At 44.8% G+C, this 22938-nt stretch overlaps 1 protein-coding gene across 1 annotated transcript in view; it reads left to right on the top strand.

Moving 5' to 3' along the window:
- Positions 1-11113: 11113 nt before the first annotated feature.
- NEURL1B (neuralized E3 ubiquitin protein ligase 1B) overlaps positions 11114-22938 on the top strand; it is a 185052-nt gene continuing 173227 nt past the window's right edge. The window contains exon 1 of the mRNA XM_081852119.1: positions 11114-11218. Within this exon, the coding sequence (XP_081708245.1) occupies positions 11116-11218 (103 nt within the window). The 5' untranslated portion in view covers positions 11114-11115. The remainder of the gene's footprint in view (positions 11219-22938) is intronic.

Genomic DNA, 22938 nt, shown 5'->3' with positions numbered 1-22938 from the left:
CCAGTGCTGTGCTCATCGTTGTATTGCTAGGCAGGCAGTTCTTCATATAATAATAGATTGAGGCACACACACAGCTCATTGGCCCAAGTAGGAACCCTGGAATGCTGTGGCCTAATGTAACCACTTCCAGATTTGCACAGCACACGTCAGTGCTTGAAACAAGAAGTGGGTCTCACTTAGTCACCGCCAAACATAGCAACGGCGTTGGCACAGCAGGGTTTTGTGGCAGCGCAAGAACTGGCTTTTCTAGATGTCCCAGGCTTCCTGGTTCGGTAAGGGCAACTGGGAACTGGGAACTTGCCCATGGGAATGGCACGGCAGCTCTGACAAGGAGATTCAAAGTTGCCGGTGGCTGTTTATCGTGGATCTGGGGTGCTCTGCTTGTCTATCCAGATTATTGTGAATGAGCAGAGCAAGGTAAACATGAAGGAGTCTTTGCACCATCCTTGCTGTATCTGACAAACATGCCTATGCTACCACCCAGATTCAGCATAAGATAGAGGTGCCAAAACTCTTGATTTTCAGCCAGGGGGCAGGGGCTGCTGTGTTTTCTAGAAAGCGGTCCAGGGAGCAGGTGTATATTTTCCCACACAACCTGACATCCCTACATATGTTCAGGCCGCGCAATAAAGTTGGCATCAAATATCAGTTTGAGCTTCCACAAGACAGCAACATGTGCTTGGACAAGCATGGGCCTTTACATGCAAAAGCCCAGCAGAGATGTAATATTTGTGTTTGGATTCTCTCTCTTTCAGTCTCAAAGTCACATCATTTGAAAGCAATGCTCTTTTTCTTCAGAGCCAAACTGAAGGGATTTTAAAGGTGGTGTTTTTTTAAAAAAATCACATCTTAGTTATAATTTGGTTATAATTTACGAGGGCTGCCAAAATTGTTTTCTGGGATGGTTCAGGCCCTTGGCCAAGCCTGGTATAGGAGATAGGCTTTATATTTCTGTATTCAAAGTTTCTGTCTGCATACGCTATCTTCTACTAATGCAAGAGTAGGGAATCTGTGGCCCTTCAGATGTTGCTGGACATCCCAACATCCTTAACTGTTGGCTATGCTGGGGCTGATGGAAGTTGGAGTACAACAAAAAACTGGAGGACTGCTGGTTCCCTACCTCTGCTCTAAAAGAAGGGGATGCAGAAAATTTTGGAAAGCATGTAAGACTGCTTTATAAAATAACCCATTTGTAGCTCAAAAAACGTAGGTTTTTCTCAATCTGGAATTGTTAATGTTCCTCCTCAGCATGCTGCTTTCAATCTGGATTGATTCTAGAACCTGCCACCCACAGGAATTGGTGTGATTACTTGATTAACAGCTGAAAATCTTCCACTTGATCAGGTTATTCACACCTTTTCCTCCCTGCAGATGATGCTGGGATAGCTCAGTTGGTAGGGCATGAGACTCTTATTCTCATGGTTGTGGGTTCAAGTTCCACTTTGGGCAAAAGATTCCTGCATTGCAAAAGGTTGGACTAGATGACCCTCAGGACCTTCCAACTCTACAATTCTAAGACCTAGACGAATGAAGAAGGAAGTGATAATTGTGATATGTATACAACTCTCATTGCTCGGGCAACCTATGTCTGTTTTCAAATGTACGCACTGTGAGGACAATTAACTTTTATTTTCATAATGAAACCATTTTCTCAAGGAGCACTTTTCAGGGTCAAAAAATGTGGACTATGTAGGGGAAAAAATGTGGTCTATTGATTCTAGAATAAAATGTATGTGTATGCAACCTAGTTCTCTCCCTGTTCAAAATTTCTACTACTTCATTCTGAGCATTCTGTGGCTTTAAGCCTTAAATTTAGAGTCATGCCAACCATTTGCAAACGTTGCTGGACCCATATTTACAGTCTCCATATTTGTAATAAGTCACTTCCTTGGATCAGAGTTTCCTGAGCTGAAACAGTTTAAATCATCAGGATGGGTTTAGTTTGACCATTACGAGATAAAATTGCTACAGGCTGGGTTCCTTCCGCCTTGAGAGGGAAGTATCTTAGTCTTATAATGATGTATGGTTCCAAGCCTTTATCTGTTCAGCTCTGTTTGCTGTTTTAACTTGGACAGTGGAGCTGAGTTGAAAAAAAGGATCCTATACTGTTCATTGAGCTCTGTTGACAGAAGGGATCGATATATGTTTTTATATCCCTGCACTTATTTCTGTCCCTGGTGCTTCCTTTGATGCATCCCTTTCTCAGACTAATACGTCAGTGATTTTTGTCCTATATCTTCATGTTATCATTATTATATAACCACATAGTGTGTGGCTGGACACTGGACACCTTTGTGGACTACACCAAGCCCTAAACTATTATCCACTGTGTCTTACGTAATTTCAGGGTGCAATGGAAATTGCAGGACAGGCTAGTTCTAGTTAGGTTCAGTTTGGGGCACCCACACAATGAGCCCCACCCTGCTAGGTATAACAAGCAGGTGCCTCCAGGGTGCCAGGAAATAAGTTTGGCAACAAACACATTTGATTCCCATTCAAATTATCATATGAAGGAACAGAGAGCAGAGGAGGCAACTGCATTTCTTCTTGTCAGGGGCTGGAGACCATGCATGGGGCAACACTGTTTAGCTGAAAAAGCTTTTGCCATGCTGCTGTATGATCTTAGAGAAGACAGTGGAGTCTAATGGGCCAGCCTCCCTTTTTAACAATTCACCTACAACAGCTGTAAAGCCTTCTTAAGAAGAGGGTAAGTCCAATAAAATAGCCAAGTGCTTCTGAAATTAATAATAGTAATAATAATAAATTATTTATACCCCACCCATCTAGCTGGTTTCCCCAGCCACTCTGGGCGGCTTACAGCACATAAAATATTGTAAAACATTAGATATAAAAAAATTCCTGATACAGGGTTGCCTTCAAATGTCTTCTAAAAGTCAGATAGTTGTTTATTTCCTTGACATCTGATGGGAGGGCGTTCCACAGGGCAGGTGCCACTACTGAGAAGGCCTTCTGCCTGGTTCCCTGTAATCTCATTTCTCGCAGTGAGAGAACTGACAGAAGGCCTTCGAAGCTGGACCTCAGTGTCCGGGCTGAACAATGGGGGTGGAGACGCTTCTTCAGAACACTGGGCTGAGGCCATTTAGGGCTTTAAAGGTCAGCATCGACACTTTGAATTGTGCTTGGAAACATACTGGGAACAAATGTAGGTCTTTCAGGACTGGTGTTATATGGTCCTGGCAGCCACTCCCCATCACCAGTCTAACTGCTGTATTCTGGATTAGTTGTGGTTTTTGAGTCACCTTCAAAGGTAGCCCCATGTAGAGAGCATTGCAATAGTCCAAGTGGGAGATAACCTGAGCATGCACCAATCTGGCGAGACAGTTTGTGGGCAGGTAGAATCTCAGCCTGTTGAATCAATCCATTAACCTCTGATAGGTGATTTAGAAGGATTGGGTCCAGCATCACTTTTGCTGCACATGAATGCCAGTATCCATACTCAGCAGAGTTACATCTCAACGCAGCTCCTTCCTTGGGGTTGAAGATACACACAGTAGGCAATAAACACTCATGGATGCCATAAAGATTCAGTCAAGTGTAGAGGCTTACTTGACAGGCATAAAAGCATATTAGTAGCAAATATATACTCTACAGACACTCACCACTGCTATGTTCAAGGCATGCATAGAGCCCAACAAGAGTCCAGGATGCTCTTTCTGCTTCTCTCACTGCAAGGTGCAAGCAAGAGACTCACAACAAAGTTACACAGAAGTGTTATCAGTACTTCCTGTCACACTGTGCATGTCCAAAGAACAGTTCCCACTGAAAATATCCTTGTACAGTCATACTTCATGTTATGTTTGCTTCATTATATGTTTTTTCAGGTTGCATCCTGCGGTGACCCGGAAGTACCAGAAAGGGTTACTTCCGGGTTTTACTGCTCACGCATGCACAGAAGTGCTAAATCGTGCTTCGCACATGCGCACGAGACCAAATTGCGCCGTGCACCTGTGCAGATACAGCGCTTCAGGTTGCGGGCTTTTCATGTTGCGAACGGGCCTCCGGAATGGATCCCGTTCGCAACCAGAGGTACCACTGTATAGACAAAACTATCTCAGACTTCTGTTGCTTCTTGAAACCTCTTCTCTGTTCTTCTCTGTTTCTGGAACAAATGATTCTCTCTCACAGAGAGAGAATATCCATCACCGCCTCTCAATTTTACAGAAACAGTAAGAACAATAATTGGTTTTATTCCCTAGTAAGGAGGCGCACAATCACATCTGGGTTGGTCTTTTTCTGCTTCAAAGGCCTTTTATTTATCTCTACCCCTACCCCGCTCACTTCCTATGGGGAGCTCACTCCTGTTAAAATCCACACATAGACCACGTGAACACTCATCTGTGATGAACATAATGTGTTTGCTCCTCTACAGGTACACACCAGTAAACTGTGATTGGTTTCTGCTTCCTAACGCATGCAGGCTATGGGCAGACACCCCAAATATCACACGGGGATTTCTCGCACAAATGTGATACCTGTGGTGGAAATAACTGTGTTTGAAGTGTCCACTGGACGTTTCATACAGCAGCACCTCATATAAGAAATACAGTGGTGGTGGTGGTGGTGGGGAGAGTCAAGCAGTAAATAAGTTGGATACAAGTGTCTCATGCTGCCATCGTCTGGACAAAGTGAGAAACTGCAATCCATGCTGTAGGATGTAGCAGGTTGACAGATGACGATGATCCTGAATCATTGTGTTCCTCCAGATGACCTGTTTATTGAGCACTTATTATGATTTGCACAGAACTTACATGGTGGTTAGATGATGTCCAGCCTTTACTGAACATTCTGATCTGATAGTGGGGAGGTTATAAGATGATGTGCTTTTCACTGCATTTTGCTTTTCTTACCACAAAAAGTCCATTTTTCTTTTTAAAGTGGATTTGCTGTGATAGGTTGACAGAGCCCTTTAATCCACTTTAATTGTGCAAACCAAAATTTCTGGTATGTGTTTGGATCATTTGCATGTATTTAGTGATTCTGTGCAAGAAAAGATGGATCACAGTGACCATTTTATGTGATACAAACTGTGCTCTTCCTCTCTAAGTCACCAGTACGTGTTGTGGTTAGAGTGTCAGACTAGAATATGGGAGCCATGGGTTCAAATCCCCGCTCAGCCATGTAGCTCACTGGGTGACCTTCAGACAAACACTGCTTTGCAGCCTAATTTACTCCTCAGGTTTGTTGTAAGGATAAAAATGGAGAGGGGAGAACTATTTTACATCACACTGGGCTGCTTAGAAAAAAGGTGGGATGTAAATGTAATAAATAAAAGTTTTAAGTATTTTGGTATGGAAACCTAGAAACAAAACTTCAAGTGTGGAGGGTAGAGATGCAGTACAAAATTTGCCACTGGTATCTTTAAAATACTTGGGAGGGGAGACTCAATATTTCCCACTAACCACTTTTCAGAATTCTAAAGGACATGCACTTAATTTTACATATATGTGCAGTTCAGATTTGATGAGAGACCATTGTAATTCCTGAGTTCAAAACAGGAAAAAACCCAGAATTTTCACCAGAGTTAGCTTCTGACGAACAGTAGTTTTCATAATGGAGATCCATAGTTTCTTAAATGGTGAATTGAATTGAGACTAAAAGGGGCAGTAAAAAGCACTTCTCATGCTTTGACTCCCTTGCTATCCTGTTGCTTGAAACTTTTAACCATAAAGACTACTACCCTACTACGTAGTTTGTCTCTAGGCCACCACAAGCCCTTGGAAAATGAGTAATAATGGTGTAGACTGTAGATCAAGGATGGGTAACCTCAGGCCCAGGGGCCAAATGTATCTTAATCTGGCCCTTAGGCTCTCCTAAGACTGCACACCCTCTCTAAGCCACACCCCTCACCCTGTCCCCTCTTCAAGTGCTTCCGTGTGAATGGAAAGTGTCCTTGTAAAAATACCTCTTGCTTGCCTGGAGAGAGAGGTGTGCAGAAGCCTACGACTTTTGTGTGGGTCGAATGCACACCATTGTCACACCCACTCTGCCCACTTTTGTCTCTGGCCCCAACCACCATTGCCATGTGGCCCTGGAAATTTGCCCACAAAGGAATGCACCCCAAAGGCTGAAAAACGTTCCCCACTTCTGCTGTCAAGACGAATCCTGCATGTTGGGAACTGACCTTTGTATAAACAAACTTGTGTGAATATGTGAAACCAACACGCAGAGGCAGTTAAGTGATCTCTGAGTGATTTCCAGCCACATTATGAAAAGTAGGCCCAAAGGTCACATTTGAAATAGTTTTTGGGATCCATTCAACCGAGGTATTCAGAGCTAACTTCCTAGTGTTTTTTAACCCACAGAGAGTCCCTCTTGGATCACTCTTATAGCCAGTTTAATTAAACATTTTGATTGGTGACCTAGCAAAGGAGATGAAGAAGAGTGCTGATGAAACCTGGACGATAACAACCAGCTATGAGGTATTGTTAATGCAGAGAAGAATCAGGAAATTATGTGGGTTGAATTAAATGACCTCATGAGCTGGAGCAATTGAAATGGAATGAAACGCTATAGTACCAAAGCATAAGGTCATCAGGCATTTTAGAACAAACAATAAGCATGTTTGTTCTCTGGCAGGGGCTCATCATTTGGAAGTAAATGAGCAGGAAAGAGATTTTAGGCTATTGGTTGATTGCAATATGGCTATGAGCTGTCAGTGTGGTGCAGCTACACAAATTGTGTAACAAATCCAGATCTTATATGGGTACCCCTAGTACAAGCCATGTGTTTGGGTGCCCAGAATTCTTTGCTGAGGGGGGTATTCTTCAAATATGCTTCAAAAGTATAGTGTGTGATCAGCCAGTGTTTGGTCTTTTTATTTTCAAAGAGATGGCTGAGAAAGATTAGTTTCCTACAAATATATAAAATATATATTGAGGTGTAAGGCAGCTGTTGGTTCCATAACTAAGGGATACAAACTGGACCTTCATAACCTTAGGTTAGAAATGGGAAGGTTTTTAACTATCAAGAGTCATGAAATTCTGGCATGGTCTCCCTGGAACTGCTAGAATGAAGAAGCTTGCTTGATTCAAAACATTTTCTGAAGGACTTGGTATTGGTTCTGCACCCACTGAGATCTCAGCTGATACTGAGATGAGGATGGATTCCTGCCACTCAACCTCTTGGCTTTTCCCTTTCCCTGCCTGCTCCACCCACCCTCTGCTTGGGACAGGATGGTGAGTCGTGCACATAGGATGCTGCTAATGGCATTTCCCCTTGGGAAGATTGGCTCCAGTGCAGCTTCTTACTGAGTACTGTACTGTATTTGGAACCAGGAAGGCACTTAGTTCACAGCAGGTTGATATTAACTCAGGGCAGGGGATAAGAGAATTATCTTCCCTGGGCTTGGCTTGCTTCCATGAATCAACTTTCTATAAGCACCTTTCCATGATGGCGCCCATGCTCTCTGCTAGAGGCATGCTGAATGGAAAGTTGTACCTTGCATTAGAGAGTTGGACTAGATGGCCTTTTAACTCATCCTTCTAAAAAGATCAGTGTTAATGCCATGCCCTTACATACCAGTAAGCCAAGAACCTTGGATCAATAAACCATACTGTGAATGCAGCCTGATCGGTCCTGCTTGGACTTTTAGGAAAATCCCAGCTGACAGCAGGGCTTGATGCAGGGATAAACTGCACTTGGGAGCTCCTCCTGATCAGGAAGTCCCTAAAGCTGCTGATCCCAGTGGGGCTTGATGTCAGTGCTGAATAGTTCATTGGCGCTGACAGCAAACCCTGCACTTGGCCATGATGGGGTGCAATAGGGAGTTCCTGAGTGGGAAGTCCCTAGCACAGCTAATCCCAGAGGGACTTGCCAAGCAACAACCAGGAACACACTTTAAGGCTCCTAATGGTCCTTTTGCAGCTGCATCTCCATACCCGACTTCAGTTGTGGGCATGGCCCATGGAAAATAGCTTAGCAGGTAAATTATGACCTCTGCCTGTCCTAACTTAGCCCATAGGAGGTTCTTCATGCCTATTGTAAAGCAGAGGTGTCTAACCTGTGTTCCTCTAGATGTCACTGGGCTACAACGTCCACCATCTCTGACCATCGGCTATGTTGGTTGGGGCTGATGGGAGTCGAAGGGCCACATGCTTCCCCTACATAACTTGCAATATGCAGTTTTGCTGGCCTCATTCCTCCTTCAAAGTCTGTGGTGAGCTATAGATCTCACTTTGTATCAGGGGTGGGGAATTTTTTTTCAGCCTGAGGGCTATATATTAGCCTTCTGCGGCTATAGTTCATGAGAAAGTATTTCTGGGCAAGTGGAGGCATCAAATTAGTGTGTCACGCATAGTTATTTCCATCACTATGTTTATCCTCTGCAGACAACGTTGGGCCTCTTTTATGAAATCAGGGCCAAGATTGCTTCCCATGTGTCAGTGACTATCGCAGTGTGGGCAGTCGGATGCATGCTCAGGGTTTTCACTGCTTGGTCTGGCTCTTGTTCTCCCTCCCCTTGGGAACAGAAAGGCAGATACTCAGGCAGCTGTGAGAGAACACACTGAGGGTGTGTGATGGTGCTCTTATCTCATTCAGATTCCTTGGTGGTGCTCCAGGAGTTCTGTCTTCAGCCAAGCCTTTGACAACTGCAGGACTGTTGCTGTTTTTTGGGGTGCAAAATTTATGAAGGAAGACTTCTTCTAGTAGCCTCTAATAGCTGCCTTGACTCATTAACCACACTGGCATCCTCTTGGCCCCGGTGTTACCTTTTTCTGACCTGAAGTATAGATTCCTGCTGAGCTTCTATTATTGTTGTTTTGAACAACCCCAAAACGTTCCAGAGACATCTGACCCTCTTCACTTTCACTTTAATATTCATTTTGCAAAGAAACATCAACGTCAGCAGCATTCACAACAAATGGATCAACTGCCTAGGCTGGAAAATCCATGTCCAGCAGATCACGGAAACGAACTTTCATATCATATCATAAAGCTGCTTCAAATGATTCACATACAGAGTTATTTCATCATCTTTCAATTAATCACTAACTGCTGCCAAAGAGGAAAACTGTGTTTTCTCAACATCCTATATTGGTGGCCTACAGCTTGACTTTTCCAAGAAACCCTGTGATAATCTCCTTTGCCTCTGAAAAAATATAACTTTTTTTCTGTTTTCTTTTCTTAGTCACTTCTATGTTTTCTTCACTTCTTACTTTCGTTTGCGGCCCCCTAGTCTCGTGCTGTGGCTCCCTATTTATGCAATTTTCACCTGTGGCCCCCTTGGAATATCCTGGGGGGGTCCAGGGGGCTATAGGGCCCCTGGTTAAGAAACACAGGCTTAAACCCCAGTTGGAGCCTAGGTCTGTCCAGGATTACAGCCATTAAATTTTCCTAGTGTACCAGAAATAAATATAACATTAGTTCCTAATGGAGAAGATAAGAAATACATTAGTAGACAGATAAGTAGCAACCAGATGTCACAATCATGCCATTGCTTTATCAGGCTATTAGTAAGATTCATTTAAATGCTACATACGCTACAGTATCATTTGAGAAGAGGATGAGAGATACATTCTTTTAGCAAACTTTATTTCCCCCTCCTGCGAAAACACATTGTAACCAGTATCCTAGTAAATTAGACAACACTTGGAGTTTCAAAAGCAGTAACATAAATGGCAATGGTTGGAACCTGTTTCCTTGAGTCTAGGCAATGAATTGCTTCCTGGTCATTTTCTCTGCCTATAATGATTGTAAATGTAAGACGCACACATCCATCCCACCCCGCATTACACTGCCAGCACAAAAGAGAGAGACGACCACAGGACGTGTTATATTTATTTTCGAAGGAGAGCGAGAAGAAATGGGGATCCTCTTGCACGGTGGGATTGCTATAGCAGCCACATGTTAATTAATAAAGAAAAGACCATAAATCAGAATGCTCCGATTGCCATTGATAGAAACAAAAGTGACATGACTACAATGTGATAATTCACACGGCCAAAGTAAGACAATATTCGTAGAGAAATTCAATAAATAGGCATTTGTCCGCAAGCATCTGTAGTTTCCTTCATGGATTCCTCATACGAACAGGGTCTGCATGTAAGGGGAGTCTGGTCCGGCCCCTGCAATATTCTTGTGGTGACTGTAGACATATTATTTTGGGAAACCTAGACGTGTAACTTCACACCTAACACACGGACGTCAGGGGTGGAGCCAAGGGGAGCTCCGCGACCTTGTTGCCAACTGAACGGAAGGGAGGGAGAGGGGCCCGACCTTGCGTTTTAAGCTGGTCACGTGCACGCAGCCCCACACCTTAAAGGGCCAAGGCACGCTGAGTTTCGCAGCTTGAGTCTGCCTGCAAGGGGTGGGTCCCACCTGCAAGAACACAGTAGCAGTTTGCAGGAGGCTTCTCCTCCCTCTTTTCGCCCGTGTTGCTAGGAGTCTGGGGCGCTGCTCTTCACCCCATTCCGGCCCGCTGCGGAGGGAGCCCCCCCCGCAGTCAGCCCCAGGGTGCCTTGCAGAAGAGCGCGTGCCTTCGCCCCCACGTCTCCCCCGGGACCAGAGTCGTTCTCCACACGGACCCGGACACTTCTCTGGGAAAGAGCCAGAGGGCGCGCGCGCCAAAGAGGCAGCAAAGAAGCCCGGAGCCCCGTCCCTCGCTGCGTCCCAGTCCTTGCTTTACGTTTTGGTAACGGCGGGGCTCGTGGGCTGAAGAACGAGTACTGTCTATGGCACTGGCCCTTTAAGACTTCGTGTGTGTGTGGGGGGGGGGGAGTGTTTTTTTCTTTTTTCAAAATGAAGGCCCAGGTGTGACGCCAGAGGCCAGTTCCTAGCCCCATTCCTTTTGCCGCCCTGCAACGCTCCAATGGCGAGGCCGGCGCACCGACGAAGCCCGATCCTCCGCCCTCGGCAGAGGCGTCCCTCCGGAGCGCCGTCCGCCAGGCGCCGGGCCCCGGGCCCGCCCATTTGGCAGGTGCTCCGCGCCGCCACCTATTGGCTGGCCCCCTCGCCCACGTGCCGGGTTTGAACGCGCGCTCCGGCGGGAGAAGTTGCAACTGCTGAAGAGCCAAGTCCCGAGGAGCCGCCGGCCAGCCCGCTTGCAGGAGACCCCCAGCCCACCGCTGCCCGCGCCTTCTCCTTTCTTGCACCGCCATGGGCAATACAGAGTCTGTCCCGCTAGAGGTGGCGATGCGCATCTGCCTCAGCAGCAGCAGCAGCAGCAGCAGCAGCTGGATCTCGGGCGCCCCTCCCCTGGGTAAGGGAAGCGAGAGCCAGTCTCGCGCTCAACTTCGTTGTGGCACCGCAAAAACTCGCGCAGTTATTGAAGCTTTTGTGGGTCGCCTATAGAAGCGTGCTATTCCGTGGAGAGGCGTGTGAATGAAACGTTTAGGCAGTTGGCCCGCGTGGCCATGGGGTGCAAGAGAGGGTGCAATCTGTGACAAGCCTGGGCAAAGTTTAAATGTATACCAGGGAAGCGCAGTGGCCATTCACAAAAGCCGTGGGCGGCAATGAGATCGTCAACCAGGCTTGGCTGTGCCAGGTAAAACCAGTAGAGGGCACTATGAATGCAGCGTGCCTTTCCCTTGGGAAGGATAAGGTTAATCCTGTTCCGATGTTAACGTTTGCCTACTAACAAAAGTGGCTTAGATTCAGCAAAGTGGTGAAATCAATGGAACTTACTTCCAAGTAAACATGCTTGTGTTTGGTGTGCGGGAATATTGTGGCTGTATCCTTGCCAATGTGGTTGTAACCTTAGGGTTTCTCTGCTGCTATAGCTATTCATCAGTATGAATATTTAACTTCAAATCTCTATTAGCATGCCACGTTTTCCATGCAGTCATTTTAGCCTGCGTTTTCGCAGAACAACACAACTTGCAAAAAACCATAAGATTCTGGGCATGTTATGTAGATGGCATTTAGTCCTTAGATGGGCCTTATCAGGGTGAGTTTTGTTTCTAAAACCTGCTTTACGATCAAGCTTATTCTCTCAAATATTTAACCCAATGTCCAAAGTGCAATGAGATCAGCACTTCTCCATTCTCACCACCTTCATTGCCATGTATAGAGCTGCATGTTCCAGGTGTTTTGCATACATTATCTTAGTAAAGTGTAGCTTGTTTTCCTTTTTTAAAAAGCAAGGTGAAAATAATACCCCATGGCAGTTATAATTTGCTTGAGCTTTAATAAATAAAAGCCTAAAAGTTGGTTCATAAAACCTGATATCCTGTACTGATTATCTTGTCTAGCACTGCAGTTTTAAACACACTTACTTGTGAGAAAGGTCACTGAGCACAAGGGGCTTCTAATGAATAGCATTATGCTCCAAGTCTGTTATATGAATGCAAGAGAAACACTTTATATGGAAACTTATTGCATGAGTTAGTTAAATAACTCAAGTCCCAGTCTTTCATTCAATTCTTTATGCCTCCTATAGAAAGCTCAAAATACAGCACCTTGACTGTTGGAGACAATTATATGTTGGCTGCCATGAATTTCTGTCTGATAGTTAATAGGAAAGTTAAGACTTACAAAAGTTGTGGGTTCATGCACCTGGCTCATAGTTTCTGCCAGGTCAGACTTACTGGTAGATTGCAGTATAATTCAATAAGACAATTTAGTCAATACCTTTGCAGGTTTTGGTTAATAGTCAGTTTCCGGCACGATGATCCTTTAGTCTCACTGTACTAGTGGGTATTATGCCAGTGAAATGTAATGGTAAGCTTTAGCTAAACCTGTAGCAGAATCAACGACTTTAGAAACAAAAGCTGACATAGCAACAATGACAGACACACCTACACTGTCTTAGGCAACTCCTCCAGTTCCTACCAATATTGTTCATACAGTCACATTCCAACATCAGCCCTGCATGGAAGGTGCTGATCATAGAATCATAGAGCTGGAAGGGAGCCCCCCCCCTCCGGGTCATCTTGATGATAGCCAAGCAAACTCATGACATCACCAAACTCAGTACCCCCACAATTTGTATGCCCAGTGCCCAGTTAGGTAGCCGCAGAGAGACCACAGTACCTTCTAGTGCACAAGCTGTGGTGGTGGTACATGGAGGAGGCCTGTGGGAAAGGGCAATGCAGTGGGAGGAAACTGATGAAGGTCTGAGTCCTACCATGGGGTGATGCACATTCATCCCCCAGAAGGCAAATTCCACATTCTGGATGTTCCGATGGGAATGATTTTGGATGAGAAAGGGATTAATGCAGCAATACAAAGGCCTACTGTTATAGAAAGTAGCAAACCCATAGGCAGGCTATGACTCACTCTCTCTTAAAAAAAACAACAACCAAGAACACTTTTCGTGTTTTTCTAAAGAAGCTCTATCTCATGCCCATTCAGCTAGAATGCCAGTTACCTTTTAAGTTACAGTAGTACTTCGGGTTAACGTTCCGGAGGTCCATTCTTAACCTGAAACTGTTCTTAACCTGAAGCACCACTTTAGCTAATGGGGCCTCGCACCGCCACCGCACGATTTCTGTTCTCATCCTGAAGCAAAGTTCTTAACCCGAAGTACTATTTCTGGGTTAGCGGAGTCTGTAACCTGAAACGTCTGTAACCTGAAGCGTATGTAACCCAAGGTACCACTGTATTTGAAATTTTGACAATTTTCCTGGGTGTCCAATAGAAGCTTAGGCAATGCATAGCCACTCCAGCTGAACAGCTTATCCTTCTCTTAAGAGTTCTTAAAGGCTTATTTCGGATACTTCAGATTTTCTGTGTTAGGGATGGGGAGCTCACGGCTGCATGGGGATTATGGAAATTGCTGTCCAACAACATCTGGAGAAGCACAGGTTCCCCATCCCTCCCCTGGGCCTTTCTTTTGTACAGGGTGAGTCCTTTAAAAGAGGTCCCATGGATACATAGTACACATGTTCCATGGGGCCTCTTAAAAGACTCACCCTGTACAATAGGGCAGGCAGTTCCTGGCCACTGGGCCAGGGTTCCTAAGCCTCTGTGATATTTACCTTCTGTCTCTATAACTTCCCTCTCCACCATTTCTCTCCTGGTCTTGTTTGCCACCTGCACTCCATTTTGAGCTGGTACATCATAAGGAAAGCCATTAGCCAGGACAGGATGGCCGCTGGTATTGGCAGATGCATGGAATTGGTAATTTACTCAAGGCAATATGCCAGCAGAGCATGCTTGACTGCATGATATTGTAATAGACCATTATGTATCTGTGCCTTCCAGGCATCAGCCATTCTGCACAGATGAAAACCCTGTCCATGCCAGTTACATGGTTTGTGCCCATCCATACTGTCTACATTCCTGCTGAAGCGGCTAGACTAGTCATGACCTAGAAAGAGCTCTCCTCTGCATGCCAGCAGGGGGCAGCATCTACTGCAATCTGTTGTGTGCTCTTCCTTCGCCTGCCCCAAGAAACCAACCATTTTCTCATGCACTTTCATTTGCATTCCAAGTTTTTGCAGTGCAGTGGGGAGCCAAGAGTGGCTGTATTTCTATCATTCTTGAGGAACGAAAAGCTTTTGCTTTTGAGCCACCTTATGTTAATTAAACCCCGCTATCCAGCAATGGTAGGTGTCCACCACTAGAGGGCAGCCTGCATTCATAAGTTTAATTGCCTCAACATCTAGCTGTACTGTATTAATTGGTGATTTATTAAGAGCTAGCTGTACAGATTAGCTTTCAAATCTCTCTCCCACCCACAAAATGAAGAAAATGCAACCTAAGCTGCAAAACAACATTCTTGTGATAATGCATTACAGATAGATCACCCAAGTTTATGCACAGCGGCACTGAATAAAAAGCTAACAATGTGATGTGATGTAGCACTGTGGGCCTTCACAAGTAAGTATTTTGATGAGCAGTTGTCTTCATTTTGTAAATGTCAATATGCAACCTGATCCTGTGTTTACTCAGAAGTAAGAGCCCCTCAAAGCTCAGTGAGCTTAATCTAAAGTGAGCGAGCATGGGACTAAAATTGTTTTGGGTGACCCCTATAGCGGATGGCTGCTATGCTGGTGCTAAAATGTTAGCATAACATCGGTGCAGTCCTGTGCTCAAGCACCCAAATATCATCGGAATCAAATATCACAGTGGCATTAGCATCCAGATGAGATGGGCAAACCTTTTGCAAATGAGAGAGCTATGTGGAAAGCACAACAAGAAACTCAGAAGGTTCAGCCCTAGGACCTTCCTGGTGGTTCCATGAGAGAGGGCAGTGTGGCTGGAAAAAGGAGGTCTGGGTCTGAAGGGGGCCATGGGAGCCTGAACTCTCTGAGCACCTTAGGGTGCCTCTGGTAAGAGAGGGGATGGTGTGTAGATGTCCAGTTTTGAGGTGTGGGCTCTCCCCTCCACCTCACTAATGTTTGCCTGTCTTTACCACCTTCATTGCAGCAATGGAATTGACAGTCCTGGTTGGTTTTTTATATCTGGAGTCCTGAGGCAGAGTGTTTGTGTGTATTCTCAGGAGAGAAGGGTCAGCAATACGTATGCCCTTCTCACTTTAGTTGTGAGTCTTTGCTGTTTGTGCAAGGTGCTGTAAGGCTTCCACTGTGGTAGCATCTTACCAATGCAAGGATGCTGCTGCAGTTCTTTAATTTTTTAAATTTTATTTTGCAAAAAATATATTTACTGCCAACCTAAAGGGAAAATATCATGGTGATGAACAGCATAAAGCCAGCAACAAAATTACATTCACGATGCAGACAGAAAATATTTCCCATTGGCCTAGTGGTGTGTTCTGCTGGCCTAGGTGAGCTTACAATCCTTTCCCGCCAGGTGGCCATAAGGCAATGTTAGGATCATGCTGTTAGCTACCTATTTGCCTTTTATTATTTGTTTTTATTTTATTGTTTTGGGTCTGCTGTAAATGTTTTGAAAAAGAAAAGCTAGAACTGCTCTGAAGAAGTTGGAGGTGGGGGAGCTGTTTAGTTGTATGTGCAGAGTCGAATTATATTGACAGTATGGAGACTGGAAGTGCTACACTGCTAAGTTAAGGTTCTGCTTTGAACTCCCAAGTCAGCAGCAAACTCATAGCACTGTATAAAATGTGTACTAGTTACCAAACACATAATATTTCCTGGCTTAGCTGAGCAATTATTTAGAGGTCTAGAAAAAAAGAGATGCTGGCTTTTTGTAGAAGCTGGCAGTAATTAGTGATGCTGATGTCAGTGCTGCCATCACTGTTATGAATGAATGAAAAGGTATTTAACATGCCATGTCTCTCAAAACTCCTTCCCTAATGCTAATTTAATTATCCTTAGTAGAGGAGAAATGTGGGCCAGAGAGGATGGCATTAATAAGAAAACTCTCTTGTGCTAGAGCCACCATGTATTCACTGCCCAGAAAGTTGGAAGGACACCATACAAGTGGGAAACAGTTCTGATCTAGATGAGACCTCTAAGTTACTTTGGGCACTGAAATGGGAGCTCTCATCCTCTTCAAGGACAGTATTACACTGGGCCAGAGAATGGTCTGAAGTCATCTAATACAATTCCACTGCTGAAGCAGAGTGTCTCTGGCCAGTGGTGTAGCATGGGGTGGGGCACAGGGGCACTTGCCCCAGGCGCAAAATTGTTAGGGGTGCAAAATTTCAACACCTGGTGCTGCCTCAATACAGCTGTGCGCTTCCATCACTGGGCTCCACTGAAAATGGCTTCTCTGTGCGAACCAGGAAGTGACCTCTCCAGACAATGGATTGACTCTTTTTTTAATTATCTCTATGACTGAAATCTCCTGGGTGGTGTGGACACCATTAGCCAGTTGGATGTGCATGTGTGTTCTTCCTGTTTCCCTCCCACCCCCCTGGGTGCTGGCAACCCACACTCTGCCACTATCTGTGGCCCTGAGGATTAGCCACGATAGGAGATGACTTGGGAATCATAAGCTACTTGATGAATTATTTAGGACAGAGCTTTTGTTGTGGGACTTACAGCACCCAGTCAGGAGTGTGCGGAGCTGCTGTGTGTGGTGACAGAATTCGTTTGCACTACTTTCCCCTGAAGGCAAGATATATGCCTAAGCTGCAGGCAGATCGCCTTTTGACTTGTGGCATGTGGTGGAGTGGGAGTGAATTTCTCCTGCCAGCATGTTTGCTTTTGGAACGTGTTCCCTTCCTCGGCTCAGCGCAGAAGTTCAGGAAGAGAAATGGGTGTTTGTGTCTACCGTCTATGGTGCTGTCTTACTTTGATGAGAGTCAGAGTGTTCTCTTCAGATTCCTGAGTGGAATGTGTAGGAGGCAGTCTTTGTGAGTCTTTTTTAATAGTTATTCATCTTTTCAAAACTTGAGATTTGCTACACTGAACAGGAAGAAGGAGAAAAAAGTAGAGACTCATATACAGCATAACCTCAAGGGTTTTTTAAAAATCTCTTTGGCTTTAAATAATTTCTCTAAGCAGCCAGAATAATTCAGCACCTTGTTTGCTTTTGTCAGTGGATGTTAAGCACAATACATTCTGCATAAGAAAAGCCCACCTGCTGGGAGTTGCTTGCAGAGAAGTGAGGTTTTTTAAGTCTGGAGCCAGTGTGATCCAGGTAGCGTTAGTCCTAGGAGAAGTCCAAAGGTGTGAAGAATGTCTTCAGTTTTCCCATCAACATCTTTACAGGGTTATTTTGAGGATGAGGTATCAAGGACCAGTTGTTAATCCACACTGATCTTTAGACCTATTTGCAGCACACTGATGGCTTGAAATAAAATGTGCACTTAAATAACATCAAGCTTCTCTTCTGCTTTACAAATGCTTCCACGCTTGCTCTCTGGTAGGCAATTCTTATATGCTGTATGCAAGATGAAAGCAAATGCACAGGGTGGGGAGATGTTGTTGGACTTACATCAGCCCCAGCCAGCAATGGTCAATGGTCAACGGTCAGGGATGATGGGAGTTGTAGTCCAGCAGCTTCTAGAGAGCCACAGTTTTCCCACTCCTTCCATAGAGGATGAATCTAGCAGTAGTTATTGGCTGCTCTACCAAAATGGAAATTCTGTGTTCATATGCAATGTAGTTTTATAGGAATTGAAGGGGCTCAGTTTGAATTATATCTGTGGGTCTTTTCCAGGCCTGGGATGTAATCTCTGTGAGGTTTAGAATATTGTAGAAGAAGCTGCTAAAAAGGTCAGATCAGTTCCTTTGCTCGGCTACTTAGCTGCTCATCAAATCACCCTGTTTTAGCATGGCTCAGAGAGTGGGCCATGTTGCCATAGTGACATCTAAGTGATGGTGCTCTCATAGAAGTGGGTAGCCATTTTCCCACCTAGCCCTCACCTAGCTTGGATGCCTTGTCATCCAAGGAAGGAAAACAGTTGGCTAGGGAGGCTAGCTTTGTGGGTGAGTTTGGGCTGGTACTGGGAGCTGAAAGCCGACAGGGAGGTTTGACTTTCTCTGTGGGCTGAATCCCAAAACTATGGCTTTGTGGGTGGGGAAACTTCCCTGGAAACCTAATGGGGAAACAAATTCTGTTGAAGCCATGGGCGGAGCCAAGGAGGGGTGGGGGAGCTGCACCCACAAATCAATAAAAACCAATACAAATCTGAGGTTCTGGTCCCACTAACAAAAGCCTGTCCCCTAACAAAAATCCTGGCTATGCCCTTGGTTGAAGCATTAATGTTGTGAGCCTTTCCATCATATCCTCAAGTTGTAGATATATGTAGATAAAGCCATTTATCCTAAAGACACCACAGTCTTTATTGGCATTCATGCCAAGGGAACGAAACCCTGATAAGCAACTGAACTCTGAGCATTGGTCTCTCACTGCCTGGATAGTGAGGTGTGTGTACAACAATACATTTCAAGAGCTAAACAGATGGGACACTGAAGATCTGTGAACAGCTTATTTCTGTTGTACTTCAAAGCAGCCATGGGAGGTTCCATTTTCAATCAGAGTAATGTGAATGTTTTAAATGTTCAACCCCACCCCCCTGCTTTCCTGATCTAAATGCTATTGCTGGTAGGGAAGCATTTAGAAAAAACGATTGAGAGTGGGAAGGGAGTTATTATGAGGGAATGAAGGCCTGGAGGGTACTTGATGAAAAGTCGGTGTGTGCGAAATTTAGCAAATAACTTACGTAGGGTATAAAAGCCCACACAATGTTTTTTTCCCCAGGTGGTCAAGAATTATATCTCACTGTTGTCTTTTGACAATCTTGTCAGCTGGAGGAGGCGACAGACCTGGCTGAAGTTCATTGGAAGGAACCTTGACACCAACAACTTAAGGCTATTATATTTGGGGGATATTGCAGTGTGTCAGCAATTACAACATCTGTTTGGTGCTCCAGCAGTTTCATAAAGGGTGACATCCCAGTTGAAACTGTTAACATGTTGAAAAGACATGGGGGCAGGATGGGGTGGAATGTTTTGGCCCTGTGTTGTGCCCAGAATTTGATTTGTTCTGTTCTCCTTTTGCGGGTAGGCTAGGTTTATAAAGCCCATAGGAATTTGCAGTTTCTCAAAATGTCAGCCTCTTTTTTGGGGGGGGGTTTCCCCCTTTTAAATTTAAAAATACGCATGAGATTAGTGACTCCAAATCTCTGTGTGCACTTTGATATTCATATTGCTGTACATAATGCCTCTGTCTAGTGTAGCATGCAGGAACAGGAAACCGTGGGAGGAAGATATTGCTAAGGAAACGGTGCTGGCTTTAAGTGACAGAACAACTGCTAAATATGTTGGGACTATGTAGTATTCCATCACCACCACCACCACCACCCTGGCTCCTAAGTAATTAGTTCCAGGGACAGCAGTGTTTGGGATATACTGAGACGGAGAGCCAGGCATTTTAATAGCATCTACAAAAGTATTACTCATCAAACTGTCTGCAGATCAATTCCATGTTTTTGGTGGGAATAGATGGGTCTTACTCCAAGCCCACCCCTAAATTCATCGTGTGCTATTTGTATTCCAAAAAGCCTTTTCTACTCTTGGTGCGCTCATGTAATTCCGGCGCCTTCCTCTTTTCTTCTTGCAAGCTTTCCCAGTTTGAATGCCACTGTGCTTGATAGTGCTTTCCCGGTGGACACACAGGGCCTATTAAAGTAGTTTGGTAGGAGTTCAATGTTCTTCTTGGGTTGATGGTTATGCCACTCAGTCTAGGATCCAGGAAAGGGAGTTTAGGTTGGCTATTTATAACCAGATGGTGATAACAAATCTGAGGGGGGGGGGTTATTTCCTTGCCCCCCAATATTTATCTGAAAAGTGTGAAGACATGGTGTACTCATGCCATATTAGAGCCAAACACGACACAATGACTGAATCTCCCAGGGTTTTAAAAATTAACCTTAAGCTAGGCACATAAGGGCTCTGGATTTGATTTGGCAGGAGCACTGGCCACACTACTCCACCCCTGTTTTCTTGAGCAAACCACTTCACTTCAAAGCAGCTATTGGACATGTAGTGACACCAGACTCCAACACCACCTGCCCACGTGTTCACCCTGCTTCCACCCTTCTTCTGAAAGCCTAATTACAGTTTGTGCCTAAATGAGGGAAATGCCAGCGAAGAAAAGGTTAGCGCTCTACAACCAGAGGCGTAGCTAGGGCCTGCAGGGCACCGGAATGGAACGGGCCCGGGCCCTGGGATTCTGCCCTACCCCACTCTGCTGGCGCCCTGCCCTGCCCTCTGTGTGCCGCTGTCTACACCTCCAGTGTTGCTGTTCTGGTCAAATCTGGAGCCTGCTCCATCTTCTTTAATATAAACGAGAAAATCCAAAAGTCAAGATCACACATCTCCTACATTCACATATAGTTTGACCATACAGTAGTACCTCGGGTTAAGGACTTAATTTGTTCCGGAGGTCCGTTCTTAACCTGAAACTGTTCTTAACCTGAAGCACCACTTTAGCTAATGGGGCCTCCAGCTGCCGCCGTGCCGCTGGAGCACAATTTCTGTTCTCATCCTGAAGCAAAGTTCTTAACCTGAGGTACTATTTCTGGGTTATTTCCGGAGTCTGTAACCTGAAGCGTATGTAACCCGAGGTACTTCAGGTTACAGACACTTCAGGTTACAGACTCAGCTAACCCAGAAATAGTGCTTCAGGTTAAGAACTTTGCTTCAGGATGAGAACAGAAATCGTGCAGCAACAGCAGGAGGAGGCTCCATTAGCTAAAGTGGTGCTTCAGGTTAAGAACAGTTTCAGGTTAAGAATGGACCTCTGGAACGAATTAGGTCCTTAACCCGAGGTACCACTGTATAGTGTTTTCTTGTTGTAGTTATAAGATATGATGCAAGGTTTTGTTTTGTTTTATTGTAAAAAAAGGAAAAAGCCAGGGGAGGAGCCCCTGAGTGTTAACCTTTTGGCCCTCCTGTGGTTTTGATTGGGCCCTGCCCTCCTTGCGCGTGCTTTTCACAATGGTAGGAACCTTTGGCTTGTCTCAACCTTAAAGTGGCCTGGTATCCTGTAAAAAGGAAAAGAAAGAAAAAGACACCTAGCCTGAGTGTAGAATTGCTACCTTTGAAGCAAGCAAGATAGGTCCAGCTCCTGCGTGTTTCACTAAGAAAATAAGCAGGTGAAGCATTTCCTGGCATAGAGATCAGTGGTGGAGGAAATAAAAAGCTTCACCTGTCCATTTACTTAATGTTGGGCTGCTGTTAAAGGCACAGAAACAGGGCCAATAAAAAGCGAAGGGGCAATCCTAATTAATGGTGAATTGTGATTTAACTGGCTATATGTTCTCAGCAGGCTGTGTGTGCATACCATTGTTGGTGTTCTGCATTATCACTCAAGCATATGGTATTCCCTCCAACCTCCCCCCTGCTATGTGCATTCTCCCAAGCCACAAGGCTCAAATTATTCTGTAAGGCATTTAATTCTTGCATGCTGTGTGTGTGTCACACATGGATTAACACTGGTTAGATTTGTCCTGACCTCCCTTGATTAGGCCCTAGGGGTTTTAGTCAATTGTGATTTAAATAAACTAGCTCTGTTAGTGTTAAGCATGATTAATCCAGCCACTCTTAGAGAGAGCCGTTTTTGAGCATGCATGCTAATTTCTGAAGGTACTTTTTCTTAGAAATTTGTCAGTACTGTATTTCATTCTGTTTACTGTACTTCATATCAATTCAGTTTATAATTTTACTGATAATAATTGAAAACTTACAAAACTCTTGGTGGAAAAGGACATGATATGGGCCACTACTGATATAGAAGAGATTCTGAAGTTTGACTTAAATCAGTCTCTTGTCAAGGCTTGCTGCCTTTGCTTTGGAACTATGGCACCTTCAGATGTAAACTGACGGATGCAACATATAGTACAGGGCCGCCTTTCTCAACCTTGGGTCCCCAGTTGTTATTGGCTTACAGCTCCCATCATCCCTGACCACTGGTTCTGCTAGTTAGGGATGATGGAAATTGTATTCCAACATCTGGGGATCCAAAGTTGAGAGAGGCTGTTATAGGGTGACCGCATGCAAATGAGGAAGTGGCTCTGTATCTTTAATATTTATCCCAAAGGTGAAACTTTGGCAGGTGCCGCTTGCCATGTAGAACCAACAGCAACTGATTTTTTTTCTCTTTATTTTTTAATATTTCATTAGAATGCTAATAATACCAATAAATTCCTTCTTCAAGTGCCTTGGTGTCCTTTGCATTTGGTCATCCTTCACTAATTCCTACTGTTGGCTGTCATGCCTAAAGCTCTAAGCCCTGCTTAAGAAGGCCTGTTTGCTGCTTCTGTCAATTGTGTCGTCTTGCCCCCATATTCTCAGGGACTTACTTTGATCTGAGAACTCTCTCACAGTAACCCCCATCCCCAAACCCACTTTGAAATTCATAATTCCCTCTCCTCTTTCCTATATCTCCATTTGGAACCCATTTATCGTGTCCCTTCTGATTTACCTTTTCCTCCCTTGGGACTGGCTCTGCCATTATGCAGAGTGAGGTGATGGCCTCAGGTGGTCGATGCTAATGGAGCAGTAGCCTCCCTCCTTGGTCGTGCCCCTGTCTTCCTGTGACAGCAGTTGTTGCTCAGCTGCATGTCACTTTCTCTATGTCTTCTCTCATTGCCGCTGTTGA

Source organism: Podarcis erhardii, assembly GCF_964252035.2.
Source record: "Podarcis erhardii genome assembly, chromosome: 2".
Lineage (NCBI taxonomy): Eukaryota > Metazoa > Chordata > Lepidosauria > Squamata > Lacertidae > Podarcis > Podarcis erhardii.
The sequence above is the reverse complement of the archived record's forward strand: the minus strand, read 5'-3'. Positions and strand labels throughout refer to the sequence as shown.